At 43.8% G+C, this 15,448-nt stretch overlaps 1 protein-coding gene across 5 annotated transcripts in view; it reads right to left on the bottom strand.

Moving 5' to 3' along the window:
• The window catches only part of PCSK5 (proprotein convertase subtilisin/kexin type 5), a 461,872-nt gene that overhangs the window by 405,979 nt on the left and 40,445 nt on the right, over window positions 1-15,448 (bottom strand). For all 5 annotated transcript variants that reach the window (XM_047699471.1, XM_047699474.1, XM_047699473.1 and 2 more), the window contains exon 2: window positions 9,497-9,601. In XM_047699471.1, coding sequence (XP_047555427.1) covers window positions 9,497-9,601 — 105 coding nt within the window. The remainder of the gene's footprint in view (window positions 1-9,496; window positions 9,602-15,448) is intronic.

The raw sequence follows: 15,448 nt of genomic DNA, 5'->3' as shown, positions 1-15,448 counted from the left end.
AGAGATACACTCATGGGATTTGAGATATCAAAGCATTATGGATGTCAACAAAAGCAGATGCACTATAGTTTTTTTAAAAAAGCATACAGTGGGGCGCCTGGGTGGCTCAGTGGGTTAAAACCTCTGCCTTCAGCTCAGGTCATGATCCCAGGGTCCTGTTTCCCTTCTTCTCTCTCTGTCTGCCTCTCTGCCTACTTGTGATCTCTGTCTGTCAAATAAATATTAAATAAAATCTTAAAAAAAAAAAAAAAGCATACGGTGTGGAAGGTAACTATTAAGAGTCATTTTCAGTCATTTCCAAAACTACCTTGCATGGAATTATACCCACATACACACAGGTCCTTTTTTTGTCCTTTGAACCTAAAACATAAATGAGAACACCTCTTAGATGTTCTTTTTATATGGCTCATTTTGAAGAACTCTCCTTATCAGTACATACAGACTTAGAACATCACTTTATCGGCTACTTACTACTTTGTTACAAGGATTTAACCCGTACCTTTGATCTCTCCTTGCACTGTGTAATTCATTATACTGTGTTGGACACTATACTTCTCAAGTGTTCTGTTTGTGTGCATTCAGCGACAATGATGGATGTTCTAATGTGGGAGAGAATCAGACAGCTAAGGGATGACCCCACAGAGATCAGAGCTGGAACCAAAAACTCAAAGAGTCTTTCTGTTGCACCATATTACCTCCTTCGGTGTTGCGAGAATTGGTTGACATTTGGTGAAACTGAGCACAGAAACAAAATTTACAGGTACTTATTAACAAATCAGGTCTTTTCAATGGTGATCTTCTAATTAGATTTCTTATTCACTCTTGCATTCATTAAAATAAATACATGGACCAGTATGATTTCCCTTCAAAGCCAGGCAATTAAAACGATTATGGGTTGTGTTGTTGCTGCTCGGTTTTGTTTCTTGTTTACTGTTTTCACTTACTCTTTAGGTTTGCATGTCCTGTGGCTCCAAAATCCCCTTCTGAAAACCTGTTACAGACGACATGTTTGCGACCCCCAAACTTCAAACGTTGAAACCCCTAATATCCGATGTGATGGTATTAGAAGGTGGGGCCTTTGGGAGGTGAACAGGTCACAAGGCTGGAGCTCACAGGGATAGGACAAGTGCCCTTATAAAGGAGAGCCCAGAAATCTCCCCTGCTCCTGCACCCAGGTAAGGACACAACAGGAGGACAGGTCTCTGTGAACCAGGAACTGAGTTCTCACCAGACACCAAGTTGACCGGCACCTCAGTCTTGGACTTGCCAGCTCCAGGACTAAAAGAAATACATTTCTGCTGTTTATAAACCACCCAGACTCTGGTATCCTATTACAAAGTAAACAGAACAAAGGTAAGACCGTCCAATCTTAGAAATTCAGAATGTTGTCATCACCCTTCATGTTCTAGACCCAGCATCTACTTCTTTAGGTTCGGACATCTGGCAATACTATCTCATCTAAGAAAATAATAAAGATTTTACATGTGGTACCCTTCCTTCAAGCAGCTGACGTGACTTATGCAAAATATGTAGCGACTCTCCTCTGCCCCGTCAAATCTCTCTTCCTATTTTCCCATGACCATCACTTTCATTTGTTCTTTTCTTCAACTTACCCTGTTTCCCCAACCTTCATTCCCTGTTAAGACTATTTCTCCCAGCACATTACAGGTGTCAGTGGAAAAGGGGGCAAAGCTCAGGCGAAGCTAGAATGAGCCCTCCATCCTGTCCTCGGTGGTAGGACCCTTTGCTACAGAACTTGAGTGACCTTATGCCCAAAAGATCCTCGTATTTCAACTTGGAGATGAAGACACCGAGAAAAATCACATGTGAGCCACTCAGGGGAGCATGACCAACAGAGCAAATGCTGGTGTTCAGGTGAGGGTAAGACCCAGGCAAAGTTTCAAAAGTGCTGGAATCTTCCATGCCTTCCTCCCTTTCTCCCAACACAGCCTATTCAAGGGGTCACAAGCTGGGATGCCTCTCGGCCATGTTGTCTTTGGCCCACACAAATATTTTTGAGCTTTGCAATTATTTGCCAGCCTTTAAAATCGGGAAATGCAATGTCGCCATCCAAACTGGCCAGTTCTTCAGAAGGGGCAGAACCGAGCCAGCCTGTCCACATGACCAGGGGTCCCAGCAGAGAGGCACCTGTTCCCTCCCCCCACAGCAAGGGTTCTCCACTTTGCTGTTTGCCCCATTATTTTCTATCTGGCCCATCTCACTCATTCTTGTTATCTGCACTCCCACCGTAGGCATGCGAGTTTATAACCTTTGAAAACAAAGTCCTGCCAACCACTCTCTAATAAAGATTTGGCAACATTTCCAAAGTAGCTGAGAATTGTATTTATTTAATTTTTTAATTCACTCCTGCTTATAAGGGATTTGGGTCGTGACTGAAACTTTCCCATCAGATAACCCAGCAGCGTACACTCTGACTCTCTGGTTTTCTGACCATCCAGGCCTCTGGAAGACCTGGAAACGAGACAGGAAAGGAGGGCCAGTGGGGAACACAGTGAACGCTGCACCCACATACCCCCTTCTGCCTTCCTCAAATTCCTGGCCATCCCATCACCAAAAATGTGCAAAAAATTGTGAACTGGAATGCTTCTGCCAAGAATATATATGCTTCTTAGTAGGGTTTTCAAAGACAAAGAAATGCCACCAAAAACCAGATGGGACTTCGCTATAATGGTTACATGTCACAGCTGGAAAGGTGGCGAAGAGGAGACAGTTTGGAACAAGACAGCCCCCAATGTGCCCCCTTGACTGCCATGTCCATGTCCTCCCCGTGCATTGTCAGATGTGAGCCCACGCTGCTTCTGCTGCTTCTGAAGGAATCCATTCTCAGGATACTTGGTGACTGCCATTCACCTGCGAGATGCCGAGGGGCATAGGCGCAACGATCACAGTTATGACATATGCTGAGAACACGAGGACTCGGGTGCCTGCCCGAGACAACACCGCCACCGTCATCCCACCTCCACACGCCGGGGGTCATCCTGCACAGCTGGGCGAGCACCCCCCCAGGAACGTGAGATGATAAAACCGTACTTCACAAAAGAAAGTCAAACCATTAAGTTATTATCACATTTAAAAGCAAAGAGTGGAAAATTAACCTGCCAAAGAAAACAGCTCGCAGGAGCAGCAGCTGGAATGAGGGCAGGCGGGGCGGGAGGAAGTGGAGCGTGGCCCCAACAGGAAGCACCTGAACTCAGGTGAAGGCAAATCCCACAGCTGCATCAGGCCCAATGGAATCTTCTGGGTAAAAAGGCGTGGCTGCGATTCATGCCTGGAGCCAGGGAAGGCAGAGGTCAGACACTTCTGAGCATCTATTTCTCAGTAAATGAGGTTTCTTTCCTTCCGAGGCTCCGCTAGGAGATCGGGTGCATGTGAACGACTTCTAACTGGTTTGGCTCCGAGCTAAGAACAAGAGGGAAGGCAGATGCTGTGGTCTCCATGGATCAATTAAAGATCAATCAGAAGCGGAGCTAGAATATTCCAAAATTACAAAGTGAGTCCATGGGGGAGATGGGGTTTGACTGAGAAGTGGATTTGTGCAGCGTCTCAGGAACATGGCAGCTAGGCGGAGGGAGGTCCTTCTGGACCCTTCCTCCATCATGTGACCGCAGGTCTTTCGCTCTTGAGGCAACAAGAGGAAAATGCCAATCATCGGAAAACCAAGTCCTGGGCACAAGAGGTACCAGCCTGGGTTGGTAAGGAAACTTAGCTTCCCGGTCTTCTTGCCCAGGGCTAATTTCCCTCTAATCTTGCTAACTACATCCAAGCACTCCTTCCTCAGACCCCTTTATTTGTCGCTATATAATACCTGAATGCTTTGCCAGAAAGTTCTCTTCAGACGAAATAGCTTATGGATCAACGTCATGAATGGGCACTCGCTCTGTGAGCTAAAGGTTTGCACTTAACTCTGGGCCACATTTACAGGGGCACAATTGCTGCTCCTGGAGAAGAAGCCTTTGATATTTACTGAACTGTTTTTATATATATATATATATATATATATATATATATATATGTAAACATATATATATATATAAACATGGAAGGCAAAAAAAAGAGAACCAACGGGTAGATGTTACAGGCAAGCCGATTAGAATTCACCAAGTTAAATCTTCAATTATAGCGGTGTTTGCTTTGTCCAGTGCTGAAGCCCGTCACTGGGCATGCTTAACAGATCTGAACAAAATCCCTCTTAGCAGCACAGTGGAAGGGACGCCAGCACTGACTAAGAAAGAGAAAAGTCTCAATCTAAAGATCCTACAATTCTGCAGTAAATAGTATCATAGGAATAGTCTTTCCACGATAACATACATTGTCGTACAGCCATGCGATGGGATAGTTGAACAAACATGAGCTTCAGGGAAAAACTAGACAGGAGAGGTGGATAGCCCTTACTCCATAGCAGAGGGTGATTCTAACCTAGATTTGGATAAAAACTGACCAGTCAACAGACCTGAACTCAGAAAAAGGGCTGGAAAAAATAATAAGACTGAAAGGACAGAACCTTTAGGATCAAATCCAATGGGCAAAGGGAGCTATACTTGTAAATTACACATGGATAGGACATGAGGACCAAACTTAATGGCATGGGGTTTTGTTGTTGTTGTTTGTTTGTTTTTTGTTTTGTTTACCTTTTTAAAAATTTTAAATGCTTACTCTAATAGGAAAATTCGGATCCTGGTTTTTCTACTCTGGGTAAGGAGGAGAATGAAAAATCTCGCCTCTGCCCCGTGCCCATGTCTGCATGAGCAGCACAGAAGCTATAAAAAATTTCCATTCTGGGGCGCCTGGGTGGCTCAGTCAGTCAAGTGTCCAAATCTTGATTTCGGCTCAGGTCGTGATCTCAGGGTCATGAGATTAAGCTCCAACATCTGGCTCTACACTCAGCAGGGAGTCAGCCTGAGAGTCTCTCCTCCCCCCACCCCCTCCCCCTGCTCACATACGCACTCTTCCTCTCTCTCTCTCTTAAATAAATAACTAATCTTAAAGAAAAAAAAAAAAAAAAAGAACTTCCATCCGCAGATGACAGCCTCTTTGACCAAATGCCACAGGGCTGGCAAAGATTTCTAAACAGATTAATGAGAGGCTTCTGAGAATGTGAACTCAAAACCATTGTTTCTAAGATACAGCTTGGGTCTCTTGGAGAAGAAAGCTGGCCACTTAAAAGGAAAGGTATGGATATGAATATTGTAGACTCACTGGTCGAGTCACTGTAACACGGCACCAACATTTTCTGCAAAACTGTTATTACTGTACTAGTGGCGCTGTCTTAGAAGTCTGTGCAGCTCTGTCATTTAAAAAGCTAATCATAACATAATGTTAACATATGGAAACCAGGCTATCCTTGTTCTCCAGGCTCAGGTGCCCCTACTGACCACAGCATTTTCTTAGCACCAGAAGGGTTGGTCTTACAACCCTTCTGGCCACTTCTGCATTTCCTTCTTTAGAACCCTTTAAATAAAAAAAAAAAGCAGAGGAAAAAAAACAAACAAATGTGCAACTTACTACAGCAAGTAAAAGCCAGGATCCATTTAGCGTGTGTATTCCCTGCAATTCACTGGTATGCCCCTTCTTAAGAAAATGATAATCAAAAATAACTTCGCTATACCACTGATGTTTGCCACCAAGCCACGCCACACGGTCCCACCACCCAAATCACACACGCGTCTCCACTCTGGTACACTAACCGTCCACCATACACCCACCCAACAATCAAGAAAAGAAGACCTTCCTAAGAAAGCAAGTCACACAGACACTAGCTTTACACCCCCAATGGGATCTGCCAGGAGTGAAACATACAAAGTCAGCCCACACACATTCACGTGGTCTCAAAGTATCTCCCCATCAAACACTTACTCATGGAAAGAGGAAACCAGTCATTTTAATGTGGAGAAGACTGGCAGACGCTATGTGTGTCACCACCAAGGGACCAAAGTTAAAATCACGAGTAACGAACCAAGTTGGCATCACGCACTTCCTGATCTGATGTGCTTAGAACCCAGCACTCCTCTGGTGTTCTTGCTAAACCTGAATTAATCATGACATTAGATAATCTACAAAATACCAGGCCTGTAACCTTCAGAAAGACTGCTAGCTGCCTGAGCGCCTGGGTGGCTCAGTCGGTTAAGCATCTGACTATTGCTTTCAGCTCAGGTCATGACCTCAGGGTCCCAGGATTGAGCCTCGTGATGGGCCCACACTCAGCCGGGAGTATCCTTGAGATTCTCTCCCTCTGCCCTTCCCCCCACTTGCATGTGTGCATGCTCTCTCTCTCGTTCTCTAAAATAATCTTTAAAGATTTTATTTATTTATTTGACAGAGAGAGATCACAAGCAGGCAGAGAGGCAGGTAGAGAGAGAAGAGGAAGCAGGCTCCCTGCTGAGCAGAGAGCCCGATGCGGGGCTCGATCCCAGGACCCTGAGATCATGACCTGAGCCGAAGGCAGTGGCTTAACCCACTGAGCCACCCAGGCGCCCCTAAAATAATCTTTAAAAGTAAAAAAGTGTTAGTTGTGAAAGGAAAAAAAAAAAAGAAAGAAAAGAAAAGGAAAAGAAGTATGACACAGTCTACAAAGGGGACATCAGACAAATTGACAGCTAAATGTGTTCTTGGCCAAGAAAAGAGACAACTGGCAAAACTTGAATGAAATCTGTAGACTGGATAATAATATTAAATCATTGTTAATATCCAGATTTTTACAGAATGTTAACTGTCTGTACTTGTGCTTATAATAACAGAATGTTCTTGGTTTGAGTAAATACACAGTGAAATCCATAAAGTCATAGGGGCATCGTGTGTGTAACTTGCTCCCAAATTTTCAGAAAAAAAAAAAAAAAAAAGTTATGTACATATATTTGTACACACACATGGACATGTGTGTGGGTGTGGGTGTGTGTATAGAGAGGAGAGAGAGAATATGATCAAATAAGTATGGTAACATGTAAAACACAAACATCAACATTTGGGGAATGTGGGAAGCTTACATAGGGATTCCTCACATTTCCATGACTTCTCCAAGTAAAAAGCTTTTCAAGTTTAAAAAACAATAATAATGACCCAAGTGGGTCTGAGCTTTCCAAGGACGGAGCTGGAGAAGGAGGAGGAATATCCCATCTCCGTCCCATCCATCTGCTCCCCCATCCCCAACACCTGAGAAGCATCGGATTTTTGTTAGTTTCCCTGACAGCTACTTTGGAAGCCTACGGTGAGTTCGCCCAGGGCACCGCTAGATCTCCAGAGCCCCAAAGCCTAGTACAGGGCCTGCCATATACTGATGGCTCAAGAAATGGTCAATGAGTGAATGAGCTATGAGAAGTCTCTGAGAGAAACCGGGGACAGCCCCCACCAGGGTGCTCCAGCCGCAAAGTCGGTAGAGTATGGCACTCTTGTATAAATGGCTAGGTGGGAATGAGGGGCAGGAGGCATCCGAATAAAGAGTAAGATATGGTTCTCCCAAGGGGTATTCTCTTTATTGAGGAGGAATGGTAACTGAACATGTGTCCTAGAGTTGTCCTGAAACGGCCCTACTCTCTGGACTGGGGGAGGGAGGGCATACGTTCCAGGTACGATGTGCGCCAGTGCCCAAGGTCTCTGGGGGATCCCACATAAGCTATCTGATGTACTGAGATGAACAGAAATGAAGACCAGGGAGGGCCCCCTGGGTGGCTCAGTCAGTTAAGTGTCTGACTCCTGGTTTCAGTTCAGGTCGAGATCTCATGGGTGGTGGGATTGAGCCCCACGTTGGGCTCCATGCTCAGCGAGGAGGCTGCTTGAAGCTTCTCTGCCTCTGCACCCCCAATAAAAATAAATAAAAATCTAAAAGAAGAAGAAGAAGAAGCAAGGGAGGAGGAGGAAAACAAGTAGACCAAGATTCCCCAAGATGACATTAAAGACTGAAACAGCTCCCTAGTCAATAAATACTTCATTATGAACACAATGCCTCATTACATTCTGTTCTTACCTCCCAAACCGACTAGCACTTGGTTTCTCAAATTCACACTGACTACACACATGAGGTATGAAATTGGAATCATTTTAATTACCAAAGTTCAAGAAAGCTTCGAAAAAAGTTGTTTAGCAGATGAAAAACGTGACTTTGCTTCAAAAATTCAGCTAATTCAAGACCATCCCAACAGATTGCTTTTCCAGAGACATTCAAGTCTGAATAGAGATGAAAGGGGGTTGGGGGAAAACAATCCTCGGGCCACCAGAGTGTAAGTCTTAGGGGATGTTCCTATAACCCAAAACTGGGTTATAGAAAATTGGGACCTACAAGAAATGTGCTTTCTCGGATCACCGAGATCCAAGTTCACAATCATGAACACCATGTGATAATATTCCAGAGACAAATTAAACAAGGCAAACCGTGGCACATAAGAGAGGGCAGGACTCCAAATGGCAAACCTGATTTGCATATTAATGCAAAGAAGGACTTTTTGCTTTAATGAGGAATACAATTTTCGTGGAATCTCTAGGTGAGATTGCTGTGCTCACTTGTAGGGACTTGTTCACCAACTTATTTGAAATCTAAAACATAATGGGGATGGGGGAAAAAAACCCTTCTTAATGAATAAGGAATCACCAGTGAGCCCACAGAAGAACTGGGGCAGGCTGGTACAGCTGCCTTGCTCTCCATTTTACTTGCCACAACTGGGGGGCCAACTAGCTCCCCCTCAGAGTCAATGCCCTCCTCTAACTTGACAAGGACAGGGGTGTAACTCGCCCTGAGCGTTAGCTGCCAGCTACTGGTTGATTTGTCCCTAACAACACCTTTCCGCTTCCTATCTCCCAGTTTGAAGCTGCCTCGCCTCTCTAGAATGAAGTGGGAGAAGGTAGACGTATCACATCTCCTTCTAGGTACTCCCAAGGGGATGTTGTTTATATAACCCCAAAGGACACGGAGTAAAGACAACGGGCAAGAACATTACCTGATGAGCCCTACCTCGGGATCAGGAGCCAGCTTCCATTCCTTCTGTGCTCAGTATCCCTCCCATCCCCAATATGATCTAGTCCTCCGGCTGCCAAGGGCATGGCTCTACCAGCGTCAGCGGAAATTGCAAGGATCCGTGGTGACCTGACACCTGACCTAAGGGTTCTATTAGGGACCCCTCTATGGAGTTCGGCTAGAACCTCAGATCTACACGCAAATCAGTACACAGTGTGGTACTCTTCTTATTTCAACACATCCGAATCAATCGGTATCTCCCCTCCCACACACTCCTCCATTCTCCATGAAAACCCATACTCATGATACCCCTGGGCTGTCATACCAGCGGGACGATAACGGCATTTTTGGTGAAAATCAAGCCCTCATCTATTTTGGTCTGAAGCGGAAGCCAAGACACTAGATCCAAGGATAATAGGACGGCTCCCGAAATGTGAGTCTTCGCGCTGGTCATCAGTTGCTGGTGTGCTATTACCAATGAAAAATGCAGTAGCTTTCGCCTCTTGGTTCCCACCCCCAACTGGTTCTTCTTACCTTTGGTTCCATTGAAATGAAACTGTGGGTTCCTCTGCTCGAGAGAACTGACCTTTTAATCGTCCTGCTATGGTAGAAGTGGTAGTAGTCCTTGAGGGCCCCGATCTGCAAAGACAGGAGGAGAAGCCCAGAAGGGAGTTAGTGGGAATTAAAGAGTCTTCTGTGTTCCTGTGTTGCATGAAAATAAGAACACAAAACAAAACAAAACAAAAAAAGGTCCATAAATTATACAGTTGCCTCTATGCTTAAATGTTACTTGAACCCTGGTGATCACTTTTCCAAAGAAGGACATGTGACATGAAATGGAGTGTCCTTGAGGCAGTGACTGCGGAACTCAAGATTATAATGGGGAAGCTTAGCTCTCCGTATCTCCCTTTTAATGTTTAATTTATATGCAGCATTTTAAGTAATTCTATATCCATTTATATCCAAATGTGGGAAAGAGAAAAAAAAAATCAAATAGCGATCGGGTTATAAAAACACGCTGCATTCTGTTTGCTCCGAGAAATGTACAATGAAGGACCTCGTTAGATTATTTATATCATCAGTTTGAAATCAGTCCTGAGCAGTTGGTCATTCACAAAGGAAACACTACTTAAGTTTGTTTCCTGCCTTCAGTCGGCAGTATAACAACATCGCAGTTATGCATTTATTACAAACTAAAAGTGGGCGGCGGTATCTGGAACCAGACGAAGATCGCATACCCTAGCTACCAGCTAAGCAACCCGGGTAAAGCCAGTGCAAGCCAGTCGATCACAACCCCTTCTTTCAACATACTCATCTTCTCACCTGCGCACCCCTCCCTTTTGTTGAAAACATTTCAGTCTGCTTAGGATAGCTTTGAAAATAAGTCACTGGCACTTTCAGAAAACAAACAAAATCCCAGATAATCAGGTTCTCTCAGCAGATTATCAGATGTGGGTCACATATATGGAAATGGAACAAGACAGCAAATGAACACCCAAGAGCCTGGTTCTCGCTCTGGGTGACACTGCTCAGAAGTGGCTTCTTAGCTAAATCCCATGTACTTACTATGCCTCCATTTCCATTCCTATAAAACCAGGTGTTGGGCTGGGTAACGTCTTTTTATTTTTTTAAGAGTTTATTTATTTATTTGACAGACAGAGATCACAAGTAGGCAGAGAGGCAGCAGGGAGAGGGGAAGGGAAGCAGGCACCCTGCTGAACAGAGAGCCTCATGTGGGCTCAATCCCAGGACCCTGGGATCGAGACCTGAGCCAAAGGCAGAGGCTTTAACCCACTGAGCCACCCAGGCACCCCTGGGCTGGTTAACTTCTAAGATCACTGCAGCTCTCAAATTCCATCAAATTCTACTCTTTGACAATGACACTTTTTTTTCCTTCTTTGCTTTGCCCAAATACATCAAATGGGCTATTTCTCCAGAACATCATGGCTCTACCCTAAAAGAATAACCATCAACAGGATGGTTTCCAATGGGGACAATTCAACAGTTGGCTTTCTTAATTAAAAAAAAAAAAGGAAAAAACTTCATTGGCCCATCTTCATTTTTCCAGATAAAAGTTTTATTTTTTTAATTCCCTTCTTTCCACTGATTCTCGAGCATCATTCTATCTCTCTGGTGAGATGACTGACCCAGCTACTGTGCCATTGAAGAGTCACCTCCTACCTGGGACTTTACACTCTAAATGAATGACTCAAATTATCATTGGATAGGACAGTCTGAAGTCACACATTTTTAACTCAAGTGGAAACTGCCCAGATATACACAGGAAAAGATCGGGAACTCAGAAACAGCAGCAAACAATGAGGAAGAAGACACAGATGTCCACAGATATCCTCAGTGTCCAAGAGGGTTTCAAGGAGGGATTTACAGGCCAATTTTAAGATTCCAGAGGACTAAGGGTAGAATTCACAATGGGCTGTGTAATCCTTTATAAGAAAATCTTAAAATCCCAAGGAGCTTAGAGCTTTCATCTCATGTAGCTTTTGTCAAGAGGCTCCTTGGGTAAACGCAGTAGTTTCTGTGGAAAGGGACATAAAATCTTTGGGGAAGAACTTTATACAGAACCTAGCACCAGTGTGCATATGGTCCATGAGTTTCAGACCATGCCCATGCAACTACAATGGAACCTCTTTAATGATAGGAAATAGTTGAATTCAACTGAACCATTAAACTCAAATGTGGATGAAATATGTCCTGAAGATTTAATTCTGATCCTTTGTGGCCTCTTTGGTAAAGACTGGAATCCTGGACTTACATAGCGTGTACGAAGCTGGAAAACAGAACTCTCGTCCTGACTTAACATGCTTTGGGATGTTGGATACACCACTGAACTATGTTGGGCTTTGGTTCCTCACTGTAAAATAAGGACACAGCAGGCACAGCGGACAGAGACTGGGTATCAGAGTCAGATGAGGGATAAAAATGTGTACAGGTGAGTGTGGTTATAAGGACTGAGAAGCATAACAGGTGCACTGCCTGGTCAAGGCCTTGCTGGGTATGTAGTTTCTGATTATCGGTTTCCCTTCTAAATTTAAATTTCACTCCTACCTTCTCTCACCTCTTGTCCTGCAATCTCTTACCTCTATCCCTTGGTCAGAATTCCTCTTGCTGTGCCCTACCTAGTATCACCTCTTGACTTCCCTCATCTTAACTGGCCAACTTCAAAAAGTCTGATGATACACTGTTGGCAAGGATGTAGGCACAAATGCAGCATACGCAGGACTGGGAAAGAGCACTCCTTGGGACAACTGTTTGGAAAGCCATTCGGTAATATCAGTAAAATTATAAACTGTACCCAACCTCTGACCCAGCTTTTCCACTTCTAATAATTATACAGATATAGTCACTTATGTATAAGAATGGATGTTGGAGAAATTCTGTAAAGCAAAATAACTCAAACAACTAGCTATAGTCAGGAGGTGTTTGGCTCCATATGAGCTGAAAGCATTGATCTCAAAGGAAGGATGGAAAGAAAAAAGGAAGGAAGGACGGATGGGGGAGGGAGGGAGGAAGGAGAGAAAGAAATAGAAAGAGAAAAGGAGGGAGGGAGGGAGAAAATAGGACCCCGTTTTTGTAGGAGAACAAAGAATCTGTACTCCATGTATGCTTATACGCACAGGATATCTCAAGAAGAATACTTGAACTACAGAGATCGCTTTTCTTTTCATTGTTTATGTGTATGTATTATTTCTTAAATTTAAAAAACTAATTAAAAATGAAAGAAATAGCACCTAAATGAACTAGCGTACACCCGCAGGTGGCACCTACTCTTCCGGGGGCAAATCCACTTCCCAACGTCTGTGTGCCTGGTACAAGGGCCACCTTTCTCCAGGCCGTGAGATCCCTCTAGCAGGAAGCTCTGCTTTACCTCCTCCTTGCAGGGGTCCTGTTTCCTCTACAGAGTCAGGGAACGGTGTTCTATGACTGAGTGATGGCTCATTGACTAAAGGCCTACCATGTGCCAGGCATCGCCCAGCTCTTCTGCAGGTGATTGTATTTAACTGAATTCCCCCAGGAACCCTAGAAGATAAAGATCGTTACCTCCACTTTGATCAATGAGGTTGTGGGAGCTCGGGGAGTGCCCACACCTACACAGCTAGGACGGTAAAGGGCCGGCTGGGGGCGGGGCGGGGGATGTAAATCCCTGCTGAATGGCTAGCTAGCATCTGAGCTTAGGCTGCACAGTTCATCCCACAGGTGGGCTCGGGTCCAGCAACCTTCCGTGAGCTTCTCTGCACTGCAGAGCTAAAGGGCTCCACTCTTTGCAGCCAGGGTTCTGATGTGATTAAGGTTCTGCCAATCAAAGGCAGACTACAGCATCCTGGGGTGGGCTCTTGGGGGCCATTATGTGTTTAGCGGTTATGCTGGCAGAGGTCTTAATGCCGGCTGCTAGCTTTCTGCGCATTTGTTTCGCAACATCCTGCTTTGTTGATAAATTGCTAAGAGATCACAGAAGAGCTATGGGGGCAACAGAGTAGCTTCCTCGTGCCTCGGTTTTTTGTTGGGGATGAAGCAGCAACTCTTGGGGAGGCCTATTGTGTGAGGTGGCATTGGGGAACACTTCTGAAAGCTTTGTCTTCTCGAATGATTCTACAGGCTATTTAATAGTCTATACTGAATGCCTTCCAAAGTAGAATGACTAAGTGGATTCTGCAGAAGGCTCCCTGCTAAATCTAAAATTGGAGAGATCAAAACTTACGGAAAAGTAGCTGCTCATTTACACAATCTCATACAACTTAGAGACCCTCCAAGTTATGTACCTCTTGAGTCATGAACGCTTATGGGCCCCAGTGAGGCCCAGGCCCCCGGGGGACTCACTGTGTTCTGACCACCTGTTAAATGAACACACTTGCTTCCAGCGCTCTCAGAGCCATACGCACCAACCTCCTCTTTCAAATCTGTTTTCTACACCACAGCCAGAAAAAGGCCAGAAAATGCAAATCTGGTCATACTCCTGTCTAAAATTTCTAGGGGCTTCTCTCTGTTCTGAAAAGAAACAGTAATAATTAACATTGAATATTACTGAATATTATAGTTTCTAAAGTAAATCAGAATAATAATATCATATCAACATCAATGTTACGCCAAGAACTCTCCTGCATGCTTTGCCTAAGTCTTTTTTTTCCTTTTTGTTGCAAGACAACAGCTTAAGGGTAGCACATGTTAGCTCCATCATTCTACATCATTTGCACAAAATAATCTGTCACCTTATGGAGTTATACACATTTTTTAATCTAAATATCTATATTTAAAAGCGTGTTTATGTCTCTTGTCTATTAACATGCATGTCCCTTATTGGTGAGAATTGTGTCTTTCATATCCTTTCAACAGCACTGAGCATGCTGAGGGCATTTAATAAACATTAGGAAGAAAAATATCATAACATATTGAGAGCTATTCAAAAGAAAGACAGTGTATGAAAACAAAGCAGTAATATTATCTATAACCTGACATTCCACCCAGCTCCTCCAGGGTAATGTAAAACAAAAAATGACTGTGTTTGTATGTTACCTAATACCAACAAGGGCTAAAACAAGAAGGAATTTGTAACTAACATAGGGGGGTTTTATAAATAAATCAGAAGCTATTAGCATATATGAAGTACAAAATCAATAGGAGAATGGCCTAAACTGAACCTTTTCCTTAATTCCACATAAAGGAAGGAGAATGATTCTTTCCTTCTTGACCCTCTTAAGCTTCTTTTCTCTATAATCACACACAAAACACTCTTCCCTGCCAATCAGCACAACATGATTCTATACAACAGTAAGCTGATAAATTTCATCTTTTGTTCCCAATTCTGTCAAGTGTTTGTGCCTTTTCTTCCTTAGTGGCCGCCTCTCACCCTTGCACCCAGGGTTTTCCTATCGCGACCCTTTTGCAAACCAAACTCTTCTTAGGAAGTTTTATTTTTAATGAATTATTTTATACTAAAGTGTAAATGACTGGTTAAGACTCAATGTCTCCATTCTTTCAGGAACAACTGCATTTGATAAGAAAATTAAAACTTAAGCCAAATAAATGAGACCATTGTGTTTCCAATTTCCAAAAACAATCACTGTCAGAAAACAATTATGGGAGGGTTTTTGCTTTGGTTTTTGTTTTTCTGCTAGCAAGAGGGAACCTTCCCTGTGTACCTGAATTCTCACATCACAAGGGAGCTATTGAATTCTGAGCCAAGTTAGGAGCCAGAAGACTAACGTTTTGCAATGGCTTTGACCCCAATGAGGAGCTGTGTGGCCTTTCTGAATACATTTACCACCAACCATCTCACCCATGCTTGTGACTAAAATCCCTTCTAGTCTAATGACTCCAGGCATATAGCAGGCAAATCTTTCACACATAGTCCTACAGGGTGACCAACCATGTTGGTTTTCCCAGGATTGAAGTGTTTCCAGAGACACAGAACTTTTCAATACTTAAACTGAGCAGTCCCCATCAAATTCGGTCACCCTGATTATGAAGCAG

The sequence above is a fragment of the Lutra lutra genome, chromosome 13 (genome assembly GCF_902655055.1).
Source record: "Lutra lutra chromosome 13, mLutLut1.2, whole genome shotgun sequence".
NCBI lineage: Eukaryota > Metazoa > Chordata > Mammalia > Carnivora > Mustelidae > Lutra > Lutra lutra.
The sequence above is the reverse complement of the archived record's forward strand: the minus strand, read 5'-3'. Positions and strand labels throughout refer to the sequence as shown.